Source organism: Thamnophis elegans, chromosome 3 (genome assembly GCF_009769535.1).
Source record: "Thamnophis elegans isolate rThaEle1 chromosome 3, rThaEle1.pri, whole genome shotgun sequence".
In the NCBI taxonomy this organism is placed as follows: domain Eukaryota; kingdom Metazoa; phylum Chordata; class Lepidosauria; order Squamata; family Colubridae; genus Thamnophis; species Thamnophis elegans.
The window spans coordinates 37,163,734-37,191,234 of NC_045543.1; the positions used below are offsets into that span (position 1 = coordinate 37,163,734).

General features: G+C 36.4%; 1 protein-coding gene across 3 annotated transcripts in view; it reads left to right on the top strand.

The window, feature by feature from the left end:
- POSTN (periostin) overlaps positions 1 to 26,229 on the top strand; it is a 54,605-nt gene extending 28,376 nt beyond the window's left edge. Inside the window, exons 11-24 of one of the 3 annotated variants that reach the window (XM_032214649.1) lie at positions 259 to 395; positions 4,269 to 4,399; positions 6,909 to 7,039; positions 7,289 to 7,391; positions 11,817 to 11,884; positions 13,418 to 13,463; positions 17,324 to 17,380; positions 18,271 to 18,366; positions 19,017 to 19,106; positions 19,729 to 19,809; positions 20,232 to 20,312; positions 25,002 to 25,088; positions 25,634 to 25,675; positions 26,125 to 26,229. In XM_032214649.1, coding sequence (XP_032070540.1) covers positions 259 to 395; positions 4,269 to 4,399; positions 6,909 to 7,039; positions 7,289 to 7,391; positions 11,817 to 11,884; positions 13,418 to 13,463; positions 17,324 to 17,380; positions 18,271 to 18,366; positions 19,017 to 19,106; positions 19,729 to 19,809; positions 20,232 to 20,312; positions 25,002 to 25,088; positions 25,634 to 25,675; positions 26,125 to 26,195 — 1,221 coding nt within the window. In that variant the 3' untranslated portion in view covers positions 26,196 to 26,229. The remainder of the gene's footprint in view (positions 1 to 258; positions 396 to 4,268; positions 4,400 to 6,908; positions 7,040 to 7,288; positions 7,392 to 11,816; positions 11,885 to 13,417; positions 13,464 to 17,323; positions 17,381 to 18,270; positions 18,367 to 19,016; positions 19,107 to 19,728; positions 19,810 to 20,231; positions 20,313 to 25,001; positions 25,089 to 25,633; positions 25,676 to 26,124) is intronic. The other 2 variants (XM_032214651.1, XM_032214652.1) reach the window with 2 other exon arrangements.
- Positions 26,230 to 27,501: the final 1,272 nt, after the last annotated feature.

The window sequence follows — 27,501 nt, forward strand, 5'->3', positions numbered from 1 at the left end:
GATTAAAGTTCTTATGCTCGGGCCTGAATTACCATTTTTGACCTGTTCAGAAAAAGTTACTAAAATCACTATGATGTTATTTTCATGGTGCCTTTTATTCAGCCATCAAAGAAAATGTTATATTTATTTTAGCAGATTGTTTGTACAAGAACTAAATGGATAATATTTTACACTACATGAAACATTTCCATATAAAATGTTTTTATATATTTTCCAGTGAGATTTAGCTCATATGCTATTTGCCTTTTGTATTGCTAGGCTGTGTGTATTGAAAATTCATGCATGATTCGAGGAAGCAAAGAGGGAAGAAATGGATTCATCCATATTTTTAGGCAAATAATCAAACCAGCAGAAAGAACTCTACATGAAATATTGCGATCTGACAAACGATTCAGGTATAGTAAGATTTTTTAACTATTAGGAGATACCAAAAATGTGAACCTATACAATAATGCTTTTCATATTTAACATTGCAAATGTTAGTAGATATTACTATATAATTGCAAAGATTATGTATTGTTCCAGAAATATATTATCCTACACTGGTTTAGGAATAGACCAGCACAATTTAGAGATGCTCCAGAAGAGGATTGGGAAAAACAAAATTTTGTTCTTGGTAGGGACATTCATCTTTGTCAAATCCAAGCAAATCCTTATTGTGGTCCTAGACAATGGTGGGATTCATTTTTTTTTACTACTGATTCTATGGGTGTGGCTTGGTGGGCATGGCTTGGTGGGGGTCATGTGACTGAGTGGGCATGGTTAAATTGACATCACTCACGGCAAGGTGGGGTGGCAGTCACATGACTCCCACCAAGCCACGCCCACCAAGCCACACCCACCAAACCAAGCCCACAGAACTGACAGAAAAGTTTAGCCAAGTCTTCTAGTGTTCAACCTGGCAGCTGCTCTCTGCCACAGCATTCAACCTGACTGCTTCTCCCACACATATCTCATGGCGCCAGCATATCACTTTATGATCCTCATTACCACCACTTGGCTTCAGCTTATGGAGCAACCAGGACTGGGAGAGCCGAGCCCTTTTCCTTTGGCGGCAGCCCCACTTAGCTTCAAGTACCTTAAAGAGACAGGCTGCCGCAGCTCCCTTCCAAACAACTTCACTACAAAGGGAGGAAGGAAAAGGTTGGCCAAGTCATTTCCTTCTTGTCCTTAAATGTATTTTTAACAATGCCGTTGCCACCAGGTAAGCCCCCCCCCCCAAAGTTGCACTGCACGGGACTCCTCACAAAGGTCCCAGTGCCATGAGGTGTGTATGTGTTTGCACATTTAAGGTTGAGAAGGAGCTGACTTGGCTGAACTTTTCTAATTATATTTAACTTTTCCTGCCCCCTTCCCAGCGAAGCTGCTTGAAAGGGAGCTGCGGCAGCCTGTTCTTTTAAGGTACTTCGATGCTGCCTGCCATCCAACCCTGTGCAAAGCGAGCCAAGCGGGGCTGCTGACACCAAAGAAAAAGGGCTCAACTCTCCAGATCCCGGTTGCTCCATAAGCTGAAGCCGGGTGGCAGGGGTGGGAGGGGAGATCATAAAGACACAGATTGCCGCAGCTGCCTTCCAAGCAGCTTTGCTGTGAAGGGAGGCAGAAAAAATTTGGCAAGTAGTCTCCTTCTCAATCTTAAATGTGCAAACACGTACACACTTCAGGGCACTGGGACCTTCTATGAGGAGTAGTGGGTAGCGCAGCTTTGGGGCCTTTCCTGGCAGCAGTGTTAAAAACAGCTGGAGGCAGAGAGGCAAGTTGACAAGGGCACGGGCTCCTCCTGCTGCCAGCCTCACGTTCAGGTAGTGTCAGCCATGCCTGCCCTCCCCCTGCGGCAGCCCATACGGATCCTGGACAGCACAGGAAGCTCCAGGAAACTCAGGAAGAGGCACGCAAGAGTGGCCTAACTCCCGGACAGTGCAGGAAATGGCGGGAAATGACAAAGGAAAGTCCACGCATGGCTCTGCACACCTGGCTGCAGGAGGAGATTAGGCACAATGGGGCTGTTTGGTTCCTCCTTACCTTGCGCTGGCCACTCCATTGTCCGTTTCGCCACTGCATCGCCATGGCATGCCATGGAGCTTTCCCCACCCACCACCACCCAGATGACCTTGCTTCTTCCAAGCATTTCTTTGCCTACCAGCTCTGTTGTGTTTCTCGCCATTGTGTGCAGAGAAAGAAAAGTTTGTGGGACTGAAAAAAAATTGCTCAATCAATTCCAACTTCACAAGATCTTTTTCTTTCGTGAGAAATTGGAATTGATTGAGTGAATTTTTTTTCCAGCCCCACAAACTTTCATTTCCCTGCACACGATGGTGAGAAACACAAAGGAACTGGAAATCAGATTGGCAAAGAAACTCTTGGGGAATTTGTTCTCCTAGCCAGCACAGCCATGCGGCTTCCTGGCCAGGGAAAGAGCATTCTCCCAGCCAGTGTGGCCATGCAGCTTCCCGGCCAGGGGGAGAGCACTCTCCCAGCCAGCACAGCCAGGCTGATAGAGGCACAGCTAGTGAGAGGTGGCATTTGTCAATTTTCCGAACTACTCAAAATTTCTGCTACCATTTCATCCGAACTGGCCCGAATTGGCTGAATACCACCTCTGGTCATAGAGCAAAGTTAGTATTTAATCTAAGTCTATATCAAATTACAGAGCTCTCTAGTATAACAAAGTAGATGCTCATTAAGTCTAATTTATGGCACAGGTCATACTATGACCAATTTTAAGCACTTCTATGCAGAACCTGGCAACAATATATATTGTAGCAGTGTCAGGTCCCATAGGGTCCTATAGGAATGCTATGGGATTGGGGAGGCTTGGGGGGAATCTCTGTATGGGGTTTCTGTTTCTATTCCTTGCTTTGCTTTGCTATAACGTTTGGGATTTGGGGAATGGAATGTACCTCGAGCCAGCTGCCTTATCTCTTTCCAGAGAAGAGCAGCAGCATTGCCTTGGAGACCAGTATTTATCACCTTCTCAGCCTGAGTTTCCCATAACATCTTCACACATTGGGATTGGCTCAATAATATATTGGAATTTGGGAGAGGCTCTGTTTGCAAAGGAGCCTGAAACTGCAACCAGTGCCTCTCCCATGCAGCAGGCAGGTTGCCCAGGGCAGGCAAACCCCTCCCGCCTTCCAAACTAGATGTGAGGAAGATGGCCAGCCATATCAGGCGCAAGCATACAGAGGCCGACAGGAGGTTGGAGGAGTAGGGCTGAATGACCCGCCCCAATTCAGGGGAAAGTTTGACAGGGACTCAGACCAGCTAGCTCTATTCCTCAATTCAGCTGATATCCACCTAGAACGTTATGGGCACCTCTACCCATACCCTGGGGCCATGGTGAATACTATCACAGAGGGGCTAGAGGGAGAAGCAAGGGAATGGTTAGCAGCTCTCCACAAGAGGAGAGCCCCCAACTGCAAGACATAGATGACTTCCTGTAACTGCTAGAGGGCAGATTTGGGGAGGTGGAGGAGGACCCATATGCAGAAGAGGAACTCAGCAACCTAAAGCATAGGGCTGCCACATTAAAGAGCACATTCATGACTTCAGGAGGGTCATAGGAAGGCTACCCCCTTTACCAGAGCGGCTGCTGGTGCATTTTTTCAGAACAAGTTTGGACAAGCAAATTGCCCAGGTAACCTCATACTGTGACATCTCAAATCGACTCTCTGAGTGGTTCCGAGTAGCAACAAAAGTCGGCAGCGGGCTGTACACCAATGACATGAGAAAGCAATCGGACACAAAAGAGAGAGATCAACATGACCTGAAACCACCCAGCTGATGGGGAACCACAGCACCACAGCAGGCCCTGAGACTAGGCCTCCCTCAAAGTCCGCTGAAATGCTACCGATGCGGGGGGATGGGCCACATGGCAACTGCATGGCCAACCCCAGCCCCAAAACCAAAGCCAGACCCACCGCCCAGGGCACGACCAGAATGAGTCCCCAAATGGACCACCAACATGTCCAGGAAAGCCCTCCATTGTGACTTATCAATTACATATTTATTGATTGTTTGAACCATTGGGAGGGGGATCAGCTTTGTGACCAGTGCTCAAATTTATACTTGTGTCCCTCTATCATTGCTATTTGGGCACATCATAACAAGCAGAATTAAGTGGTTGAAACTGAATACAAAATAAAAATGGTTTTGATATTGGCAATATTGCACATTCTTCTTTCTATATACAATTTCACCTTAATATTCTGTCAAAAGGCAATACTGAGTGATATATTATATTTGGTATTATTTTCATTATTATTTTCCAGCACTTTCCTTAGTCTTGTGGAAGCTGCAGGCTTAGAAGAGATTCTGTCCCAGCCTGGTGATTGGACTTTCTTTATTCCAACAAATGATGCTTTCAAAGGCTTGACTGAACAAGAAAAAGAGATTCTGATAAGTAAGTCATAAAAAGATAAATAAGGGCATTCCCTGGAATGAATTGTTTCATTTCTTCTTTTGCACTATGTGAATTGCAATGTGATTTCTCCTGATCATTTTGGTTTTTTAAAATGGTCTTTATGGTCCTAACATTATACTGCCCAAATTCAGCAGCAAAATCTAATTTCCAATAATGCAATTATTTCCTTTTTTGTCCTTTTTGATAAAATAAATCTTATATATTAAACTTTGATTTTTTTAAAGAAATGGTCATTCCCCTCCTCTAGGTGAGCCAAAAGTCTCCCCCCAAATAAAACTAAGTGTGACTCCATGACAGGTATTCTCATTCTCTTCCCTCCTCTCTCCTGTCTGTCTGTCTGTCTGTCTGTCTGTCTGTCTGTCTGTCTGTCTGTCTGTCTATCTATCTATCTATCTATCTATCTATCTATCTATCTATCTATCTATCTATCTATCTATCTATCTATCTATCTATCTATCTGATTTGTGTGCCACCCATTTTGTCCAGAGGTGATGAAAATATAAAAACAAATGAGCACTATTTGATTATATAAAATTCATATTTGTTTTTGTTTGGGTTTTGATACCTTATAGGTATATGGTTATTATTTTGGTATATATTCTGCCTCTTGCTCTTAAGTGACCAGGAGATTCCTTACGTCTTACTGACAATGTTCTCCTTGATTTGATGCTGACCAATACTCAGTGTTGAAAGGTGACCATAACAGTCTTGGAATTCTTGATTTTAAAAGGATCTGAAATTAATATGTACATCTATGAAACTTAAAAGAAAGTCGATTATTGCAGCAATTATTTATGAATCCATGGCAGACATTCAATACTGTATAGACTATATTCTTTAAAAAGGTAATAGTAATAGCAATCATAAATAAATAAATAATTTCTCAAACAAGAGGTTAACAAAAGAAATTAAAATAGCTGCCCAAATAGCTTGGTAAAGATTTGAAGAATACATATAAGAGATAGAAATTGAGACAAGTCACCAAAGAAAAATATACAGATACTGTAGAGGTGGTGTCAAAAAGCTAACAATTGGAACAAACAAATCTTCTATAGATATGTTGAAAACAAAAGGAAGAAAGAAAGTACATTATCTATTCAGTCAAAATAAAAAAAATCCTACCAGTTCTACCCATCTCTTTTGATTTATTCTTAGATCCAAAGTTTCACTAGTCAACTATGTAGAATAAAATAAATTGAAGACAATAGTTATTGTCAGAGAATACCTATTTATTATGAATAAATGTAAATTTCAGGATCAAATTAATTGTATTTTAGGATAATGAAGATTTTGCTCATGTATTTTGAAAAGGGGAAAAAATCAGACTTTCATTGGTATTTGGAAAATCCCATAATAAACAAATGTATTGAAATTTCAGAAATCTCTAGGGATGTCTCAAGAATAAATCTTTCCAAATTGGGGGAAGATGGAAGAACCATACAGAGAGATAGATTTTGATAGTCTTGCCATCACTGAATATGTTTTTAGCTAATTCTAGCGACTGAATATGTTTTCAACAACTAGCTGTTGTGGTTGATTTAGTTTGGATTTCCGTATGGGGTAGGGGATACGATTCAAAAATATATAAATCACCACTTTATGATTTCCTTCCTAATCTTCTCTTTCAACCCCCATCCCCCCATACAGAATAGAGATGGGTTGCTGCCAGTTTGGCCCGGTAGTGGAATTCAGGCCTGGGTCGCAGAACTGGCGGTGACCCAGGCCTGGCACGCCCCCGAACTGATTCCCTCGCTGCCGCTTGGTCGCCGCCATTTTGGATTTTAGTGACTGTGCATGTGCAGTTCACTGTAAATTGTTCTGCGCATGCACAGATAACAATTTACATTGAATAGCACATGCGCACACAGCGTGTGGCTGGTGCACGCACATGCACATTGCACGTGGGTTGCAAATTGGCAGTAATACCAGCAGCAACCCACCCATGATACAGTATTATCCTACCTTACTTGAATAAGCATTTTCCATTCTTGTTTTCCATCCTGTGACATTGAGATCCTTGTTCTTTCTGGTATATGAGTTATTTTTGGCTTGTTCTCATGTCATTTTGACATGAATTATATGTCAGATTTCAATAAATGATTTATTTGAAAAGAAGTTGCAAATTTGTTTTATTTTGTTTTAAAATTTCTTCCTGTTTTTGGGAAAATGTCAAGAGCTGGAGTTCTTGCAACTCTCCCATAGTATATAAAATCCAGTTGCAAATCCAAATTGAAAATCTCTGCGTTCTCCGTGGAATTGTAAGATGAATTGGATATACTATTATTGTTGTTTAGATTTTCATTGCAATCAAGATATAAAATCTCTTTGCTAATTACTTTGTCTTAATTTCAAGTTTTGATTCACTTGGAATAAAAAAAACCCCAGAGTATGGATAGAGTGTGTTGGTTGAAGGAAAGTAAGTTGTTTGTAGCACTTATTCATTGATATAGGATAACCAGTTCCCATATCTTTTGAATTTTTTCACTAGGAGACCAAAATGCTCTTAGGAATATTTTGCTTTATCATTTGATACAAGGAGTTTTCATTGCAAATGGAATTGAACCTGGTGTGACTAGCATTCTTAAAACTATCCAAGGTGGCAAACTATATTTGAAAATGGTAAGTAGTTATAGCTTTTATAAAAAAAAAAAGACTCTTACCTTTATTTATAGTCATTCACTGACCATTACATATCCAAACTGACAGTGAGGAGCACCCTTGCAAACACCATATGGATTACTGTTGATTAAAATTTACCAGCTTCTTTAAATTGACCTAAATATCCAAATTTCTTTAATATTAGAGGTGAAAATATTTCTTTCCTTGTGGATAATTTTCTTGATTTAATTTTTGTTGATTATTACTTAGATAAATGACACTCTTCTGGTAAATGAACTGAAATCAAAAGAATCTGATCTCATGGCAACTAATGGTGTGATTCATGTCATAGACAAGCTTCTGTATCCTGCAGGTAATTTAAGGATTATTACAATGTATTCATGAGATATACTGATTTTTTCCATAGGTTCACATCATCATAGAAAATTAAATATAGTATTTGTGTGCAATTGTTAAAGAGTGACAATGGATTGGGTGGGAAGGGACCCATGTTTGGCATTTTTGAAAGTTGTTGGAGGAAGAATAACTTTGAATGGTATTGTGTAAATCACTGGAGGTTTTCAAAAATAGACTGGATAAATATTTGACTGGTATGGTATAAAACTCTTGCCTTGAGCAGCGGGCTGGACTAGAAGATCTTTGAGGTCCCTTCCAGGCTATGATTCTATGAAGTATGTGCTCTTGAAACAACTTCCAGTAAGAAATTAAGATCTTACTTAATGTGATGCAATGTCTAAATTATGTTTCATCATTCACTCTGCACAAATTAAACTGAATAGGAAATTTGAGGAAGCAGGGATATTGTAATAAATGGCAGATACCAGTGACAATTTGATTCTTGCTTACAGTCCATATGGTCAGTATATGAAGTTTGGAGGCAGCAATATGATCCATATTGACAATATATTGGAATGATTGGGAAAGAATATCCACAATTTTTGTGCTATATTGGTTGGTCCTGATAAAGATACTTCAGAACTATAAAGCTGAAACATGTATTCCTGATTATGGTATTTCAACAAAATGTCTGTGGCATTTTGAAAATAGAATTCTAAACCATTGGTCTGATCCTTAACCCAAGCAAGGAGAAATTAGTAGAACAATCACTTAGTAACAGAATTGCCAGTCCCAAGTACGAGGACTATCTTTAGTATATAGTTGACATCAAAATCTATATTAGACGAAAAAACTTTTCTACTCCTAAGGAGTTGAACTCAAGCAGCAGCACTCAGGCTTTTTGAAGCTAAAACTTAGCTGTCAGGACTGTCCTGATCAATTCCTAGGAAAGAAAATCCTTCATGAATTTAGAGAAAAGGTTCTTTTACTATGAAAGATCAAAATGCAACAAAAGTCAGGCAAGGTCTGAAGCAAACGCACATGAAAATTCCAGATTGAAAGTTACCCCAGGGCACACCTCCAATAGTCAGGCAGACAGAGTCCAATCATCATCCAATAAAATGTTTTGGGAATGTCTCCAATCCAGGTGCTCTGTGCTGCCTCCGTGCATGCCATTCCCAGGAGAGCTGGCCTTGAAGATGTGAGATAGCCCCCTTTGGCCTTCCATGAGTTCAATCCTCCCCATTGGTTCCCAGCATTTCACTCTCCCACCACCTGCATGTTCCACTCCCAAATGCCCATTGCTTATTCCCCCATTTCCAGCAAGCTTGAAAGAAAGTGATGATGACCAGGCTGACTTAGCTCAAATACTTTATGCAGCACATGTTGTATATAAAGAAGAATGCTTTAGAGACAGTAAAACTTGTAAATTTCTAAGGCCCTACTTGACACATCCTGGGGTATCCCCAAAATTAGTACTCATACTTGAGCATGAGATGCCTTAAATTGAATTTTGAGACTGGAAATTAATTGTTACATATTACTTAAGGATTCTTCTTTCACACTGGGCTGATTCCACTATTCCTATCTAATAATTCACTTTGGCAGTGGAACAAAAATAAAAATCCCTTGGACATCAACTAGCAGTCAGAAAACATGACGAAAACTCCTTAATTTCACAACATATCGACAAACTTAACCACAGTTTTAACTAGGAAACTGTGACTATCATAGACCAAGCCAAGTCCAAAAATGCTAGAGAATTTAGATTCTTGGCACTCTTACAAATTAGTGTCAGTAGATACCTAGACATAAACAATATCTATAGACTATGCTAAGAGACAATCAACAAGCCAAAAAGGGAACCAAAAACTTAAGCATCTTTCAAACAGCAATAAGCAACCAGACAAGCACAGATTAATTCCAAGATTTATATCAGACTAACAATCAAGTAAACAATATCTCAATTAATAAACTGACGAACAAGCCAACAGTAAACAGGAGTATAGTAAATAGTAAGCAGCTGAACCAAAGAACCTCCAAGACGACTCCCACCAACAGTGACAGGGCAAGCCACTAGAATATAAACTGAGAAAAAAACCCACTCCTTATTAGCACTGATGATGGTACATACTTTGAATAATGAAACATCTGCAAGAAATCTATCAAGCTCAGAAAGCACAAGGAGCTTTTTCCTTTAATGTTTGCAGCATAACAAGACATGTGAGGTGTTTTTAATTTCCTTATTGCCACATGTGCGTGTTTGCTCTGCTATGTGGGTTTTATTGTACCTGCCTTGCAGGAGTATTCAGGGGAATGTCTCAGCCATAGAGCCATGGTGGCACAGTGGTTAGAATGCAGTATTGCAGGCTAACTCTGCCCACTGCCTGGAGTTTGATCCTGATGAGGCTCAAAGTTGATTCAGCCTTCCATCCTTCCAATGTCAGTAAAATAAAAGATTGTTGGGGACAATATGCTGACGTTGTAAACTGCTAAGAGACTGCTTAGCATTATGAAGCAGTATATAAGCCTACATTGCTAGTGCTAGTGCTAAATCTAGCTCTAAAAATACTCTTCTGCTCTTAGGAAAAGTTCGATCTTTCAGATATCTTGCTGGTTCCCGTATATCACATCTACTCCTCTGCTGTGGAGGAATATCCTATTAACTTCAAATTGGAACTCCATCTCCTATTCTGTTGAATATCAACTACCTGACTTGATCATAGCCTAGTGAGATTAAGAACAATGGGGAAAGACCATATAAGACCAGTTTGTTCTCTATTGCCTGTTTCCAGGAAGAGGAGAAGTTATCTATCAGGACCGAGGAGTCAAAACTACCAGGAATAATTGCATTTTCAGCCAAAGTTATCATCTTCCAGGTCCTAACTTGAATTTGGAGGATTCCTGTCCGAATTCTCAACTATCCTACTGGGTGTGACTAAAATTGATCCCAGGAATTTTGTTTGTACAGTTTACAATGATTCTTTCTTAAAAAACAACAACACTTGTTTGTGCCCTGTAGATAATTTTGTCAATGTTTTAGCTGGAAGGGACCTTGAGCATCTTCTAGTCCAGTGCCCTGCTCAAGCAGGAGACCATATACCATTTCAGATAAGTGACTGTCTAGTGTCTCCTCTTAAAAACTTCCAGTGTTGGAGTGCTCACAATTTCTGTAGGCAAGGTGTTCCATTGGTTAATTGTCTTCACTATTAGGAAGTTTCTCCTTAATTCCAGGTTGCTTCTCTCTTTGATTACATTTGATTACAGCCGAGGTGGCGCAGTGGTTAAATGCAGCACTGCAGGCTACTTCAGCTGACTGCAGTTCTGCAGTTGGGCTGTTCAAATCTCACCGGCTCAGGGTTGACTCAGCCTTCCATCCTTCCGAGGTGGGTAAAATGAGGACCCGGATTGTTGTTGGGGGCAATATGCTGACTCTGTAAACCGCTTAGAGAGGGCTGAAAGCCCTATGAAGCGGTATATAAGTCTAACTGCTATTGCTATTGCTATTGATTAGTTTTCAACCATTGTTTCTTGTCCTGCCCTCTGGTGCTTTGGAGAATAATTTGACCCCCTCTTTTTTGTGGCAACCCCTCAAATACTGGAATACTGCTATCATGTTACCCTTAATTCTTCTTTTCTTTTGACTAGGCAAACCCAAATTCTGCAGCAAAATCTTCATATGTTTTAGTCTCCAGGCCTCTGATCATCTTAGTTGCTCTTCTCTGATTTTTTTCAAACATCTCGACATATTTTTTTATAGTATGGTGAACAAAATTGTTTGTAGTATTCCAGATGTGGTCTTACTAGTGTTTTATAAAATGGTACTAACATGTCATGTGATCTTGATTCTATACCTCTGTTTATACAACCCAGGACTCTATTAGCTTTTTTGGCTGCTGCTGTATATTGCTGGCTCATATTCAAGTGATAATCCACTAGGACTCCAAGGTCTCTCTCACAGTTACTGTTTTTGAGCCAGGTCTTTCCTAATCTGTACTTATACCTTTGATTTTTCCTGCCTAAATGTAAAACCTTGCTTTTCTCAACATTAAAATTCATTTTGTTGGATAGGGCCCATTGTTCAACTTAGTCAAGATCCTTCTGGATCCTGACCTTGTCTTCACAGGTGTTGGCTATTCCTGACAGTTCATTGTCACCTGCAAATTTGATTAATTCCCCTTCTATTCCCTCATCTAAGTCATTTATGAAGATATTGAAGAGCACTGAGCCTGACAGAGCCTTGTGGTAACCTACTGTTTACTTATTTCCATGTGGATTTAGTACCATTAAGGACTACTTGTTGAGTACGGTTTGTCAGCCAACTACAAACCCATCTGGTAGTGATGTTCTTTACTCCACATTTTTCTAGCTTACCAAAAAGTAGGTTGTGGTCTACTTTGTTAAATGCCTTATTTAACTTAATAAATATATTTTGTTTTAGATATGCCAGTTGGAAATGATCAGCTCCTTGCAATTCTCAGAAAATTGATTAAGTACATTCAGATCAAGGTATGATTTTTTGGTTGTGCTTTGAGGTAGAAGGAATGCAGACCATATTTATTACCTCTACCTACCTATCATATTACTTCTTCTTTTTATTTATTATGATTATTAAATTTATATGCCACCCATCTTACCTAGAGGCAAAATATTTTAGAAATATTTTAGCAACATTTAGAGCATATGCACTTTGTTAAGGGGAATTCAGTCTTAAATAAGTTGTGAGATCAATTAACATCCAGCGAATATGTCTATAGTTTTTCTGTCACAAAACATTATTTTGCAAACAATTTAATGGTGAAATTCCATTGACGATGTTACCTAGCCTGCAGCGGTGGGATTCAAATAATTTAACAACCGGTTCTCTGTCCTAATGACCAGGTGGGTAGGCGGGGCTTAGTGGTCATGTGACCGTGTGGGCTTGCCACCTCAACATTACTCAGGTCAATGGGCACTTTGCCTTAGCTGTTACAATGTAATAAGGGTTAACCACAGAGGCAGTTTCTGTAAGCAGGGCAATAAAGATTAAGCTAGAAACAACACCAGAATGTTTCCTTCCTGCCTTCCTTACAGGATTAGCCCTGTAAAGCGGAAAAAAAACAAAAGAAGATTTCTTCCAACAACCAGTTCTCTGAACCTCTTAGAAAGTTAAGAACAAGTTCTCCCGAATAGGTGCGAACTGGCTGAATCCCACCACTGCTAGCCTGGTAATGAAACATTCAGAAACTAACCCACAAGCTCAGAGAATGAACCTCCACCCTCATAAATTTCATTATTAATACAAATATACTTATTCAGGACTACTGATTGGAGTATATGTGTTGACATAGTATTTTACATAATTCCCTATAAAAAAAATAATCCTTTTCTTCTCTTCAGAATTATTTCTGCTTCTTCCTTGTGGATCGCATAAGAAGGGAAACTTGCCAGTAACAACTCAGCCAAGATATTGGGCTATTAGTTTTATTCTTTTCTTCCACAAAAATATAAGTCTCTTAGGAGATCAAAATGCTATGTAAAAGAAGAAAGCTGTCTTGACAGAGTTTGTATGCAGAAGGACACAACTCCTTTTTTGTTCTATGCCATTCTACAGCCACTTGGCCACTGAGCATATTTTATATCCTAGATTTCAGTACTCCAGTGTCTATCTTACCGATCAACGAACCAAACAACCAAGTCACCCACCCACTCTTATTGAAAGCTATGAAAAGAAAAATAGGATTCAGAAATGGACCAGCTGGGAGCTACGCATCCCTACCGTAGAGAAAATCATTCAGTAGCTCAGAATATTGCTGATTGCAGCATTCCTTAAGTCTCTGAGTATATGATCCAGAATAGAGCTATTATTAAAGACTTTGAAAAATTTCCAGAAGCCATTCTCTGCATGACTTCTCTGCTTTGTTTATTTTCAGATTTTCATTAAGCTTTTTGTGTAGTAGAATTGGCCCACTTAATGCACTGTAACTCAGCAGTTTTAATTTTCTTGTTTCTTATAAATACACATGATTTGATTGAACCTTAAAACTTTTTTTTCCCCCACAGTTTATCCGTGGTAGCACATTTAAAGAAATTCCACTAACATTTTACAGTAAGTAGTTTAAAAGCTAAAATGTCCAATTGCAAATAATTACAGGCATGGAAAATCATTTAGCAGTTTAGACAACGGCAATGTTTCTCAGCCTTGGCAGCTTGAAGATGTGTGGATTTTAAATGTTTGAGGCAGTTTTAGTCATGCTATGCTGTACATGACAATATCACAGTGATCTTATATTTGCTACAAACTATCCTGACTTTATATCTAACTATGTGGAAAAAGAAGGGCTAAGGAGGGATGATGTGGTGGTGATCATGGCATTTATTGCCCCAATTCCTTCAGTTTTGAACTAAATAATAACAACAACAATAATAACAATAATAATAATATTTGGAAATTCTAAATTTACCTGACTTGAACATTCTGACTCTACAAAAAACCACCCTACTTGGAACAACTTATATCCTCCAACATTACCTTAACAGTTCCTAGGTCCTTGGTTAGGACTCGAGCTGTTGAGCTACCAACCAGCCCCAAAGGCTGTGAATCTCACCAAAGATTAACCATATAATAATAATAATTAATAATAAAACAGACTTGTGATAATCTCAAGACAAAACTCAAATGAATTACGATGAAGCCAGTGAAGATTCACAAGTGCGTCTTACACTCCTGGATAGTTATCATGGGATGAAACAAAGTTTGTTTTATAATATAGAATGCTAGCTGTATCTCATTGGAATGCTTTTAGCTCCAAAGGAGTTCTTTAAAAACTACCGTAGATCTTTAGATAATTTGAATTGAATCCATAATACCATAATAAAACAGATTATTTGTTTGCAGATTTTGTTATAAGGCTCTTAACCTTGATCAGTTAGTGAGTTGGAAACAGAGGGGGAGTATCACATGAAATGCTAGTACCAGTTTATACTGCACTGGTAAGACCACACTTGGAATACTAATACAGCTGAAATAAGCACAGAAAATAGTAGTAATTATTACTTTATGCAGCCAACACAGCAATGCTAGCCTAGTAATCTGACTTTACCCCAGGATATGATTAATATTGCAGGGTTTATTTAAAATCATTGCTTAGAATACCATTGCTGATGAGTCAACAACAGCCCTCTATTTTATATATAAAGATTTTATTTATTCAACAATTTTTATAACTTTCTCGAAACCATAGTCTGGACAGCATACAACAAAGTAAAAATTCAAAATGAAAATAAAGACATATAATTAACTGAAATCCCGCAGAGGGTGACTAGAAACATTTAACCCATCTTAAAAGTATGATGGAATAGTGTTGTTTTAATAATTTTATGAAATACCAGAAGGGAGAGAGCTATGTAAACCTTCCAAAGCAAAGAGATTCAAAATATAGAAACCACAACAGAGAAGGCACATCTCATCTCAAACAAAGGGGAGACTCTAAGCAGAAATTCTTGTTCTGTTACTATTAGACTGGCAGATTTAACCTAGCAAAGATGAGATTTGAGAGAATTTGAATTGGACCTGAAAGCCCACTAATAACCAATGCAGTGACTTGTAGTAGCTACAAAACACAGCTATGATGGAATTGTCCCATCAGTAAGCTAACTGCCAAGTGCTACACCTTCTGGATCGTTTTCAAAGAAAGTCCCATGTTATATGTGCATTCATCTGAATAATGGTTGGAGCCTATTGTCAAGGGGTCCTGGTTTAAGCAGGGTTATAAATTTCTTAAAATTATAAATTATGATGAAATTAACAAAAATAAAACTAAGCAATGATAATACAATAAAATATTTCAATTTAAGAGTGAACTAAATGTTTAAAAGGCACAAGACTTTAAAGTATTAACATGTTATTAAACTTAGTCCACTCAGAAACATACTTTCCATCTTTGTACATGTGCAATATAAATAATATTTTAAAAAGAGCATATCTCTTTGAGTCCAGTCTTTGACAACTGGAAAGTCATTTTCTATACATCCTATGTAAAATAATTCTCTTGACCAAACCCATCTTGTTAAAGCCAAGAATATAATTTTTGCAATGTAATTCAATATCCCATTTACATTTTTAATTATTGTGTTTTTCTCCAGGATTGTATTACATATGTGGTACATATAACAAAAAGAGAGTTAGAACAGTATCAGATCACATAAATTAGAGAACCTTCAAATTTGTTACAGAACTAACACACATTACATATACACACAAACACACATACAAATAATCTGATATTGACTGAGTACAATAGACATAAAGAATAATGTCTATGAGTATTTACCCATGTAGTATGACTGTAGTATTATTATTTATTCTTATTATCTTCTTTAGCTCCCCCTATTGGTATTATTATTCAGATTATCATTATTCTTGTACCTTTGTATGTACACTGAGAGCTTCTGCACAAGAGACAAAATTCTTATGTGTCTAATCACATTTGGCCAAATAAATTATTCAGTTGAATTCAATTCAATTTAATTCGAGATTTGCTGATGAATTAATTATCATTTCATCTGAAGAATAGTATTTAATGTGGATCATGGGGGCACTAAAAATAAGCTTATTATTTTGGATAACCTCTTAACATAATTATTAGAGCTTGTTAAATCTGTGCAACAATATGGCTTAATTCAGTATAAACTTTCAGTTGGTAAAATTTGATTTACTTTCACAAGGTTCAGACATTAAAATATATTTATTGCTGTCAGAAGTTGGCTTCCAACAACTGCTTGAACTGTATATAATTCTTTCCCCAAATATCTAAATATATATTCATTGTAATGGGCACAGCAGCTGAAGATGACCCAGGACCCAGCCATTGCCTAAATACGCTGCTTTAAGCAATTGATGTGAATCCGGGAGGATCCCTTAATCATGAACCAATTCCTTCATTTATTGACAAAAAAGCACTTGGTCTTTGAGGAATTCAGTTAGGTTTTTTTTTTCAAGCCATCTAGATTTAATAGTGTCCATATACTTGTTGAATCTTTTCATGAGTTCATGCCTAAGGTGGGACAATATCTCATGGTTTCCTGGTTTCTAGCCTGATACTTTAATTTCTACAATAAACAGGCCTGAAGTAGCAACACATAATTGAATATTATCCATATATTGATGACATTTCATCCTAATCTGCCAGAATTATTCGATTGTCTTCATATAGATGCTAAATAACATGGGGAAGAGCATTGGGCCTTATGGTGATCTGCATTGGAGAAACCATGCCTTATAGTACTCCCTGACCCCCATAATTGAATCACCATGAGTGAATTAGGTGGCTATATAACTTTTCTTAATAATTAATAAATACAAAAAATATTGCAGACTGGAATTCTTTATTCAAAGGAGCAGAAGGACAGAGCTCCAACTTACAGCTCCTCTAGGCAATTTACAAGATTCCATGGTTGCCAGTCACCTGACAGGTCAAAGAGATGCATACTTTCTCATTAAGGTCCTGATGGAGATGGCTGGGTCTAAATCTTGACTGATAGAAATCCAGCTAATCCATTGAGCCATTGCCATCTTCTTGTCCACTTTTCCTAAAAAGGGAGGGCTGGAGACTGATAAAAGTTTTCAAAACTAAGTTACGGAGAACATCTACCAGAGAGGGTGCAAATCTCAAGTCAACTATGGAAATCTGTTGGACATATTCTGATCACATATGGAAAAGAAATATTTTATTTTTTCCTAGACTTTAAGGTGAGAAAGGGCATAATGGGCATTTCAAACAAAACACTGATACCATATTTTTTCTTCTCATGTTCTGTATGTTTTCAATATGTATTTTAAAAATTCAATAGATTTTAGAACTACCATGAATAAAGGAAGATAAAATCCTAGCAGAATTAATTAGATTAGATTACTGTGTATCTTTAAGGGGCAAAAATCTTAAATGAACAAATTATTTCTTCCCACAGATATTAAAAAGATTACAAGGGTAGTTGGTGGTTCCACAATTCGAAAGGAGATTGAAGGTAAGCTGTGTGAAAGAGAACAAGTATCTCTCTTGGAAAGAGAGCATGTAATACTGGAATAACTTTCAGTAACAGTTTGTTCCTATAATCAATTATGTTTTAATGAAAACCTTTACAAAATCTATAAATTTACTCGGAACTACAGAAAAACCACAGTCAGAGAGCAAGGATCAATCTATATTTTTCAGCAGAATTCCTGTACTTAATTTGAGATTGGAGACAGAAGAGATGGTGTGCTTAGTGGCAACATCATTCTTACCCATTCTTTTGGGTAAGCACCATGCTTACCCAAAAAGCAACAGAAACCAAAACGGGGGCAACTTTCTTCCCTAAAATAATAATTATATATTGTTTTGTTGTTGTTGTTCATTATTATTTTCTCCATGTTTATTGTTTAAAAAGTTGCTTGGATATTTGAGATGGCTTATAAAAAATGACAAACAAATAAATAATGTTAAAGATCAAAGAGGCAAATGGGAATTATTATTTGCTATAGTTATATCAAAGAGTTGCAAATTTCTGAAACTGCCCATGCATGCAAGCATCTATGATATTTTTGTTTATATAATATGCATTATATCAAAATAAATAAATACCAATATAGGTTAAAATATACAGTATGTCAACAATCAGTCATATTTTAAATCTGGCCACCCAACTTGAAATCTCAGTCAAAGCATTTAAATCAGTTTAATGCTACACTCTGATTATGGTATGACTATATTTTTATGAATAAGCTCTGCTAAATTCAGAAGCTTTAGAACTGGCTCTGCAGTTGATTTCTAAATATTATGTTTTTGAGAGTATTTTTCTCTGAGATATTTTGAAACTTACCTAAAATTTTCATGTGTCACTTTCATATTTCATGATGTTTTAACAATGCTTTGCAGTGCCATCCATTACAAAGTTCACCAAAGTGATTGAAGGGGAGCCAGAATTTAAGCTGGTCAGGGAAGGAGAGACAATAACTAAAGTGATTCATGGAGGTGAATATATTTTGTGGTCTGGGCAGTACTAACTAGAAGAATTTGGAAAAGAGTTCCAGATTCCAGTTCCAAAGTTTAGATACAAGTGGGAAGACTGAGTCTTCCAGCTATAGATTTATTTTTAGCATGTTTTAATCATATATATTGCATCAGGAAATTAAATGTTTTAACATTCATTTCTTTCTTATTAATGCAAATAAAAGAAATCAATTTTCACTCTGCATGCTAAAAAAATATTGAACTGTAGACCTAAAATGCAATGTAGCAATAACAATTTGCCAATTCTATTAATTTCTTAGTGATTCAATCAATGTTTTCAACTGCAGAATAATCATAAAACATATTTCTGTTATTCAAAGCTCTCAATAAAACTGTAAGCCATCAAGCAAAAGAAAAATTCAATATATGTTTTAAAATAACTAAATATTTTTATTCAGATTTTTTTAAAAAAACAACAATTTTTAGTTCGAAAGTATATAGTCTTGGCAAAACTGGCATGTTCTTATTTTTTTTTCAAGGCATCTCTATATTCTAGTCAAAACATTTGAATTAACTATTTCTAACACTTTTTCCACTGTCTAAAAATCCAAAAGCAGCCCAATATATTGCAATGATCTTGACATTAACCATTTAAAAATGTTTTCATATAGAGCCTAAAATTAAAAAATACACAAAAATAATTGATGGGCATCCTGTGGAAGTGACTGAAAAAGAGGTGACTGAAGAAAGAATTATTCAAGGTAAAATTCATTTAAAGTAGTTTCAGTCTTAAAAATTCAAATTTCATACTGATCTGTGGGGAATAATATGTACTATTTTAAATTTCTTGTAAATTCTGTTTCTGGGACATTTGTGTTTAGTTTTGGCAACAAAAATAGTCTCTCTAATGATGGATAGTACAACATAGCTTCTTAAGAAAGGCACAAGAAATAAAACTAAGAAATTTTCAGTTATCCAACTAAAATATCCTAGATATATCCTCTGCTCTCTATACAAAAATATATGCTCCAAGTTTCCTTTAGTTGTATGTGCTCCAAGTACTGATTTTTATTTTACTCTATGCATGTTGTTTAAAGTACATTTCAATCTCAGTGAAGTAAATAGAAGTTTAATCTTTTGTAAATAATGCAATAATGAATTATATCTGGACATCTTTCAGCAATTTGTTTACTTAGTTGTCACAAGTATTCATCCATCTTTTGAAATCTCAGTGTTTTCATTCTGCATATTACATGCTAGCTACTAAACACATCACATATAATATAATTTTATAATCATATAACATTAAGGAAGATCCTGATGACCACAATATAATATTAAGAGTATAGAAATTCCAAGTAAAAATTGCTGAATCTTTTTCAGGCCCTGAACTGAAATATACTCGAATCACTGCTGGTGGAGGAACAGATAATGAAGAGACTCTTAAGAAATTGCTAGAGGAAGGTTAGTAGGTTAGTTTGAGATTAATCTGAGGAGGTTTATGGATTACATTGAAGCATGTTCATTATCTGAAATGGCTACATTTATGAAAATTCAATAATACTAGAACAGCACCTGAATTCAATTCAAAGCCTGCCTGACTCATATAGTATGTACAATTTATAAATAAAGATTAAAAATAAAAAAGCAATCTCAATATCACTTACTGTACTGAATGTTGAGAATGGAAATCTTTATAGCATAAAGATTTTCAGCATTCAACATCAATATTCAAATTGTTCCAATTGAATTTTACTGCAAAATTAGCCAAATACTGATTATTTATAATAAATGAAATAATTCTAAAAATTTTTTTTACATTTAATGTATATTTTCCCATATTGCCCTATAAAACACTTTCATGCCATAAATATATGTCCTATCAGAGGTTACCAAGGTGACTAAACTCCTTGAAGGTGATGGTCATTTACTGGATGATGAAGAAATCAAACGACTCCTCCAGGGAGGTTAGTGAGTGCAAGAAAACTAATTTCATCCTAATGAACTTTAGAGTTGACAAGCTAATGTCGACTAAGAGTTGACTAATGTCTTAACTTTTTAAAGACTGATTCAAGGAAAGAAAAATCTATGGATCAAATTTCAAGGATTGTATATGAAAACAAGATATTTGGGTATTCTGCTTACTTCCACAAATCCATACTGAGGAAAAATATATGTATTGCTTATGCTCAGTCTTTAAATAGTTTTAAGTGAGCACTGAATATTCACACACACACACTCACCCATATAACCCAAAATATTTGGAACTCCTAAGAAATATTTATAAAAACATTAGAAAAATCCCAGATCTTTTGTCTTATTAATTACTGTGAATATTCATTGTTCATAAGTTACCAAAGGCATGCTTAATATTCTTTTTGTTCAACTACAGATTCTATGCTTTAAACTTACAATTAGAAACTTAATAATTACAATTCTTTGCATATGGAAAGTACCTCTTAATATTAAGCATGTTGATGTCAGCTTTTTAAAAGTTAATTAACTTGAAGAATTTCAAAGTTCCAGTCCTTTAAGTTATCATTGCAATAAACATCCTGTTGCTATGGCTTGGCACCATGATTCAACCAAATAAAAGCCTTCAAGCAATGCTCAGTACAGGTGGGGCAGCAGCAAGGTTTATTGCCAGATATATATTATAGCAGTGTCATGAAAACTGTTAGCTGACATAAAGGCTACATGTAAATGATGAAGGACTGATAGAGTTGAAGAATGATTCATGCATATATTCTGAAAACTTGTCAACTACTCCAGAAAAAGCTACTTCAGAATTATAGAACCTCATGTTTTGAATAATGTACTGATTTGGTTGTGAGCCGCCCTGAGTCCCTCTGGGAAAAGGGCGGCATAGAAATACAATAAAATCGAAAATCGAAATTGAATAATGGCCTTCCAATTCAGAGCAAAGGTTTGATGTTACCGCCTTTCAAAGGATGCTGTGACAGTACATGCTGCTCCATTCCTAATCTGAGCCAGCCTTCCATTTTATTGTTAGCTTTCTTGGTATTCCACGTTTGAGAACATTAGCCATTATAACATATAAGGATTTATTCTATTACATAGCCAAAAATGAGATCCTGGCCCTTCAGCTTAAGTATTCTTTGCCAAGAAAGTGATCTATAACTTTTAAATCTATAATGATTACTTTATTTATCTTTATTACTTTAGAATGCCTTTGTTTAGTTGGCAGATTAGAATTATTCAAATAGCTAGAATGAAGAACAGAACAGAATAACAGAGTTGCAAAGGACCTTGAAAGTCTTCTAGTCCAATCCCCTATAACTATACCAGTGATACCAGTGAGGGCGAACCTTTTAGACAGCGAGCGCCCAAAATGTGTGCGTGCACATGCCCAAACTGAAAGGTACAGACACACGCATGCGCAGAAATGCTTGAATGTGTGCATGTGTGGACATGTGTGAATGCGCTCATGCATGGACATGGACATGAATGCATGGACATGTGCACATGCGCAACAAAGACCCGAAGGCCAGCGGGCTGGTGGGAGGGGGGCATCCCAACACTGGCAGCACAGCACGAGGTAAGATCTTTTTCTTTCATGAGCTTCTGTTTCATCATTTGCAGGGAAACAGAAGCTCACGAAAGAAATGCCACAGAGATCTGACCTGGAGTGATGGTGCATGTGCCAGCAGAGAGGGCTCTGTCTGCCGCCTTTGGCACGTGTGCCATAGGTTCGCTATCATGGAGTTATACCATTTCAGACAAATAACTGTCCAGTCTCTTTTTAAAAGCTTCCTTTTGGATAAAGCATCCACAACTTCTGAAGGAACCAGTGCTTTATTGTTTTCACTGTCATGAAATTTCTCCTTAGTTCTAGGTTCTTTCCTTCTCTCCTTCATTATTTTCTATCAATTGGTTCTTGTCTTGCCTTTTAAATATCACCAATCAGAATAGAGCTGGAAGGAATCTTGGAAGTCTTCTTGTCCAACTCCCTGCTCAAGCAGGAGACCATATACTGTTTCAGATAAGTGACTTTCCGGTCTCTTCTTAAAAACCTCCAGTGATGAATTACCCACAACCTCTGAAGGCAAGCTGCTCCACTGGTTAATTGTCCTCACTGTTATGATGTTGCTCCGTAGTTCCAGGTTGCTTCCCTCTTTGATTAGTTTCCATCCATTGTTTCTTCTCCTGCCCTCTGATGCTTTGGAAAATAAACTGAGCCCCTCTTTGTGGCAGACTTTCAAATATTGGAATACTGCTATCATGTCCCCCCTAGTCCTTCTTTTCTCTAGACTAGCCAAACACAAATCCTGCAAACATTCTTCATATATTTCAGTCTCCAGGCTTTTAATCATCTTAGTTGCTCTTTTTTGCACTTTTCCTAAAGTCTCAATATTTTTTTTGTAATGTGGTGCCAAAACTGGATGCAGTATTCCAGGTGTTGACTTATAAAGCATATTAATATTTCATATGATTCTATGCCTCTATTTTATACAACCAAGAATTGAAATTTTTTGGCTGCTGCCAAAGCACGCAATCACCAACTGGTTGTTAAACCAGTAGGATCCCACCACTGTACAGCATGTAACTTTTTAACTTCTATAAAAGATGAAAAGGATTATTATCTATGTGTAACTATCAGTAGATAAGATTTACAACTAATGCATTACCTTAGTTGCAAAACAAAATTTAACAACGGAGATACTGTCATCTCAAGTATGTTCAGATATACATTCCAAATAACTAATCTATTTTTCTTGTTATTGCTTAAAAAAACGTCCATTGATGAAAATAACCTTCCCCCGCTGTAATGAACATTTAGCCTCCTAAAGCAATGAGGTCATTGGTAAATTTATGAGTTAAAATGGCAGTATTCCTTTACTTCCACCTCCTTATTTTTACCTGGGCAAACTCACCAGGTCAAAAGAATGTCAACACATCTTTCTAGCAAGACAGGACAAGAATGAATCATTATGTAGGTATGTTACTGATTTTTAAAAATAAGTTTTAAGAACCAAAATGCATGTATTCCACATATTTATGACAATTCTGCATTTAAATGAGTGAATTAACTCTTGTTGAATTTGGGTAAAACATATATTACCTTAGATTGCAAGCTATGTATAGCAGACTGATTTTAAAACAGTTGAACTGCTTGCCCCCATTGCTAAAATGCTCCTGTTAATAATTCTGTTTTCATGAACTGAAATGCTTTTTATAGCATAAAATGATTGCTAAAACTTATTCAGACTCATTATGCTATCAAATACTGTTAGATCGGGTGAAAGGAAGAGGCAGCTCGGGCTAACAGTAACAACAGCTGTTTATTAGTGCAAACTATGTACAATCCATCAACCTTATGTTTGGCAGAACATTTTATAGGGCAGTGTCGAATACCTCTGGCTCACAGTAGCTCAGGAACATGGCTCTCTTGCAGTTCTCAGAGAGGCCAAGAAGGCCATTAGCTTCCAGGAAACATTTGAACCTCATCGTATATGAGTCCCAATGCTAGGTTGCTGGGTTGTAAGGAGCTGGTGGGGCGTGCGTCGTCATCTTGTTCAGTCAAGGCAAATTCGAATTTGCGCTTAAAGATGGCCACTTGATGCCACGCTTAGCTCCAGACTGGATTGTTTTGTTGGATTGTCAGTCAGCTCTTTTTGTGCCTAGTTGCCTTCCAATCCCAACTTCATCACCAGTGTTAGATCGGGTGAATGGAAGAGGCAGCTCGGGCTAACAGTAACAACAGCTCTTTATTAGTGCAAACTATGTACAATCCAGCAATCTTCTGTTTGACAGCGTTTCCTTTTATAGGTGCTGTCAAACATCTTAGCCAATCACCATCTAGTATTTTCCTGCTGGATCAGAGGACCTTGGTGGAAACTACCATACTGTCTGTCAGTATGTAACAAATATAAATACAAAAAATGAAGATACCTCAGTCTCTGTTCTTAATAGTTGCATTCATGCTTTGGGTGTCACAGATTTCAGACTTCTCTATCGATAGTAAGCTATAGGTAGAATCTTTGCTGCCATCTAGAAACTTTCCTCTTTTGTGCAGCTGAAGCCTTCGTATCTAATTAGGCAGTCATATAGCAATTTAATATACCAAATTTCACTTGGCCTATAGATATTTGCGATATTATCCAGAATTGTTTAGGCCAAAATTCCACACAAAGAAATTATTCTTTGTGTATAGCAACATAAAACCTTGCAAACTGTGCGAAAAAGCTGTGTACTCGTTGCATATTTTATGAATGCATCAGATAAATGGTGCGTGTGTGAGAGGGGGGTGGTGAGAGAGAGAGAGAGAAGATTTTTTACAAGTATTTTGCCATTGCCTCTTTCCTAGGGTTGATTGACCCAAAGTCATCCAGGTGGCATGTCCCTAAGATGGGACTAAAACTATATTGATTTCTAGCTTGTGCCTTAATTAATTAATTAACTAAAGAATTCTATTCTATTCTACTTCAGTCAGCTGACTTTCTATGCTTAACTACCAGTCCTAGACTAGAAGACTCAATGGTCATTTCTAAGAAAATGTTTAGACATTTGTCATTCCTTCCTGACTATCGCTGCATCAATCTTCTGAGTAAGATTTCAGGATTTAATGCCCGGATCACACTTTTGCCAAAAATATTCTCCTTATGTTAACCATCATTTTTTAATGCTTATCATAGCTGGATCTGAGTACACTAAAGTTACTAAAAGGATTGAAGGAGAGCCACAGATTATTGAAACAGAAATAAAGAAAATTCATCTGGAAGGTCAGTCATACAATGAATGGAATTATTCTTGTAATTATTTTCCTTGGGGTATTAATTATCTATATGGAGGTGGTTATGGTAAAAGCTAGAAAAAACAGTATTTCTGATAAGATTGCTGATTAAAATGATAAAAAATGCCTTAAACTTCCCTATGTCTTTACCCTAAATGAGAGGCTTTAGAAATTTTTTCATGTTCTATGTTTGTGTGTGTGTGTTTCCTATAGCTAAACTAATGTGTATGCTACAATAAATTTTATTTATAGATACAAAGCATTATTTCCCCTTTTATTTTTTGCATAGTATGGATTAAATCTTTTAAATCTGGATGAAATAAAAAACTTAAATCTTTATCTTGTTGCACTGTTGACTCAATAGTAGGTTACATCAACATTTTAGCATTGTTGACAGAATCTAGAGAACTAATAATTACTGCCATGTTGCTTGAACTTTCCCGCCTATACTGTACAGTCAGAAAATTGAACTTTTGAACCTCTTATTATTATCAAATGTTTATAATAAAAGATATTGGTTTCAACATTTTTTAGACATCCCAGTAAGAAAAGTACAGTCATCTAGAAAGGCACAAGGTACGAAGAAGTTTCTAATATTAACATGTTCTAACTATGCTTAACTAAAAAAAGGTAAAATGTGTTCTAATTAAAAAATGGCGAGATTCTTTATGTGAATTACTTTATAAAATATAATAATATTAAATATTTAGACATTTGTTAAATCCATTTACATAAAATATAAACTTGCATTATACTAGCTTGAACATATAATATCAAAGAATGAAGCAATAAAGCACTGAAGAAAGAGTTAACAATTTTGAATCAATATCACTAATGGATATTGAAGGAAGAATACCAACTTTTGAACATACATATCCTAGCTATGTGTATTATTATTTTTGTTATAAGCATGTTTTTATTTTAAGCAATAATAATCATAATTAATGTATTTTGATATATTTTTATGAATAACTGATAAAACAATAAATAAAATAACCTTAACTGATTTATTTTTGGATTAACAGGATCACTACGGAGAAAAACAAGACTTGTTAGACCTGGCACAAGAAGACAAAATCCACAGAAAGAGAACTGAAAAAGCTTTGAAAAATTTAAACAAATTTTAAAAAATTAACAAGGGAAAACCGTTTACTAACTCATGTGTTCGCATTAGGGTGTAGTACTCACTATTGAATAAAATCTCACAAAACTTTATGTGTTAGAAAAAATAAATTTAGAATTTATCTGTTTTCTATGAATAACTGATTAGAGTAGATGTTCTGAAAGTATGCAAACACAGATAAGTTCCATTGATTTTGGTGGATCTTATTTCTGAGCCATTGTATATTAAATAACCTGAAAAGAATATATGTATGTGTATCTCCATTATATCATTTATGTACAGAAGACAACTATAATGTTTCTGAAACATTTTCCTTAAAAATAAAAAACAACCTTATTTGAATAATTACTTCTGTTGGGAAGTAATATAAAATTTAGAATTCATTTGAAAATGTTTATCTATAATGCTATATATTAATACTATAATACTATTAATCATTATTAACATGGGGTTGTTTGTAAATTGTCATTTTTAATTATCTTATTTGCTTATTCTTCCATATTTTTATATTACATGTAGCCTTGTAAATGAAATAACAAATTTAATCGAGGTGCCTTAATTCTGCTGTGTTTTGTCAAAAAAAATTCAGGGTTCCTTTCTCGAATTCTAGTTTGAGAATTTTTTTCCAATAACGGGTGTGAATTACTATTTTTAGTAAAAAAAAGACATGAGATTTTCTGGATGGCCAAGGATGGGGGTTGGGAGGCCTGTTATTTTTCTGATTCCTTATATATAGTTTCAAGCTGTGTTTCTAGAAAGTCTAGAGTTCTGCAGTGAGATCTGAAACAGCCAACTACACACAAAAAGGCATAATACTTCAAGGAGCATAGACAAAAGGACAACGGTGAGACCCAGGAAGGCACAGAGACCCAGCACTGTAAGAATGTGCCCTGGAAGATATGCTAGGATCATTTGCAGCTTATGAAGTCCTCTGAGAGTATCACTAAACTACTTTCTTTATTGATTTTATTTATTCTTTGCCTTTCGATTTAGCAAGGACAGTTTAATAAATTGTTAAAGTACTTAGCAACCTACCCACACCATCTTTCTGATTTTTTTAGCAGGCATATTCATCCCTCATGACATTAGTTTCTGGTGCAAGCAACTTTACAAGGAGTGCAAAAATGAATTAGTACAAAGGATATTAAAGTGAGGTCATAAAAATAAATTAACTACATACAGTTTACATTAAAATATTCACTGTCCCTTTCTATATCTTTTATTTTTGAGATAATTTTTGCTTTTAACATATTCATACATTCGCTTTTGTTTTTATACC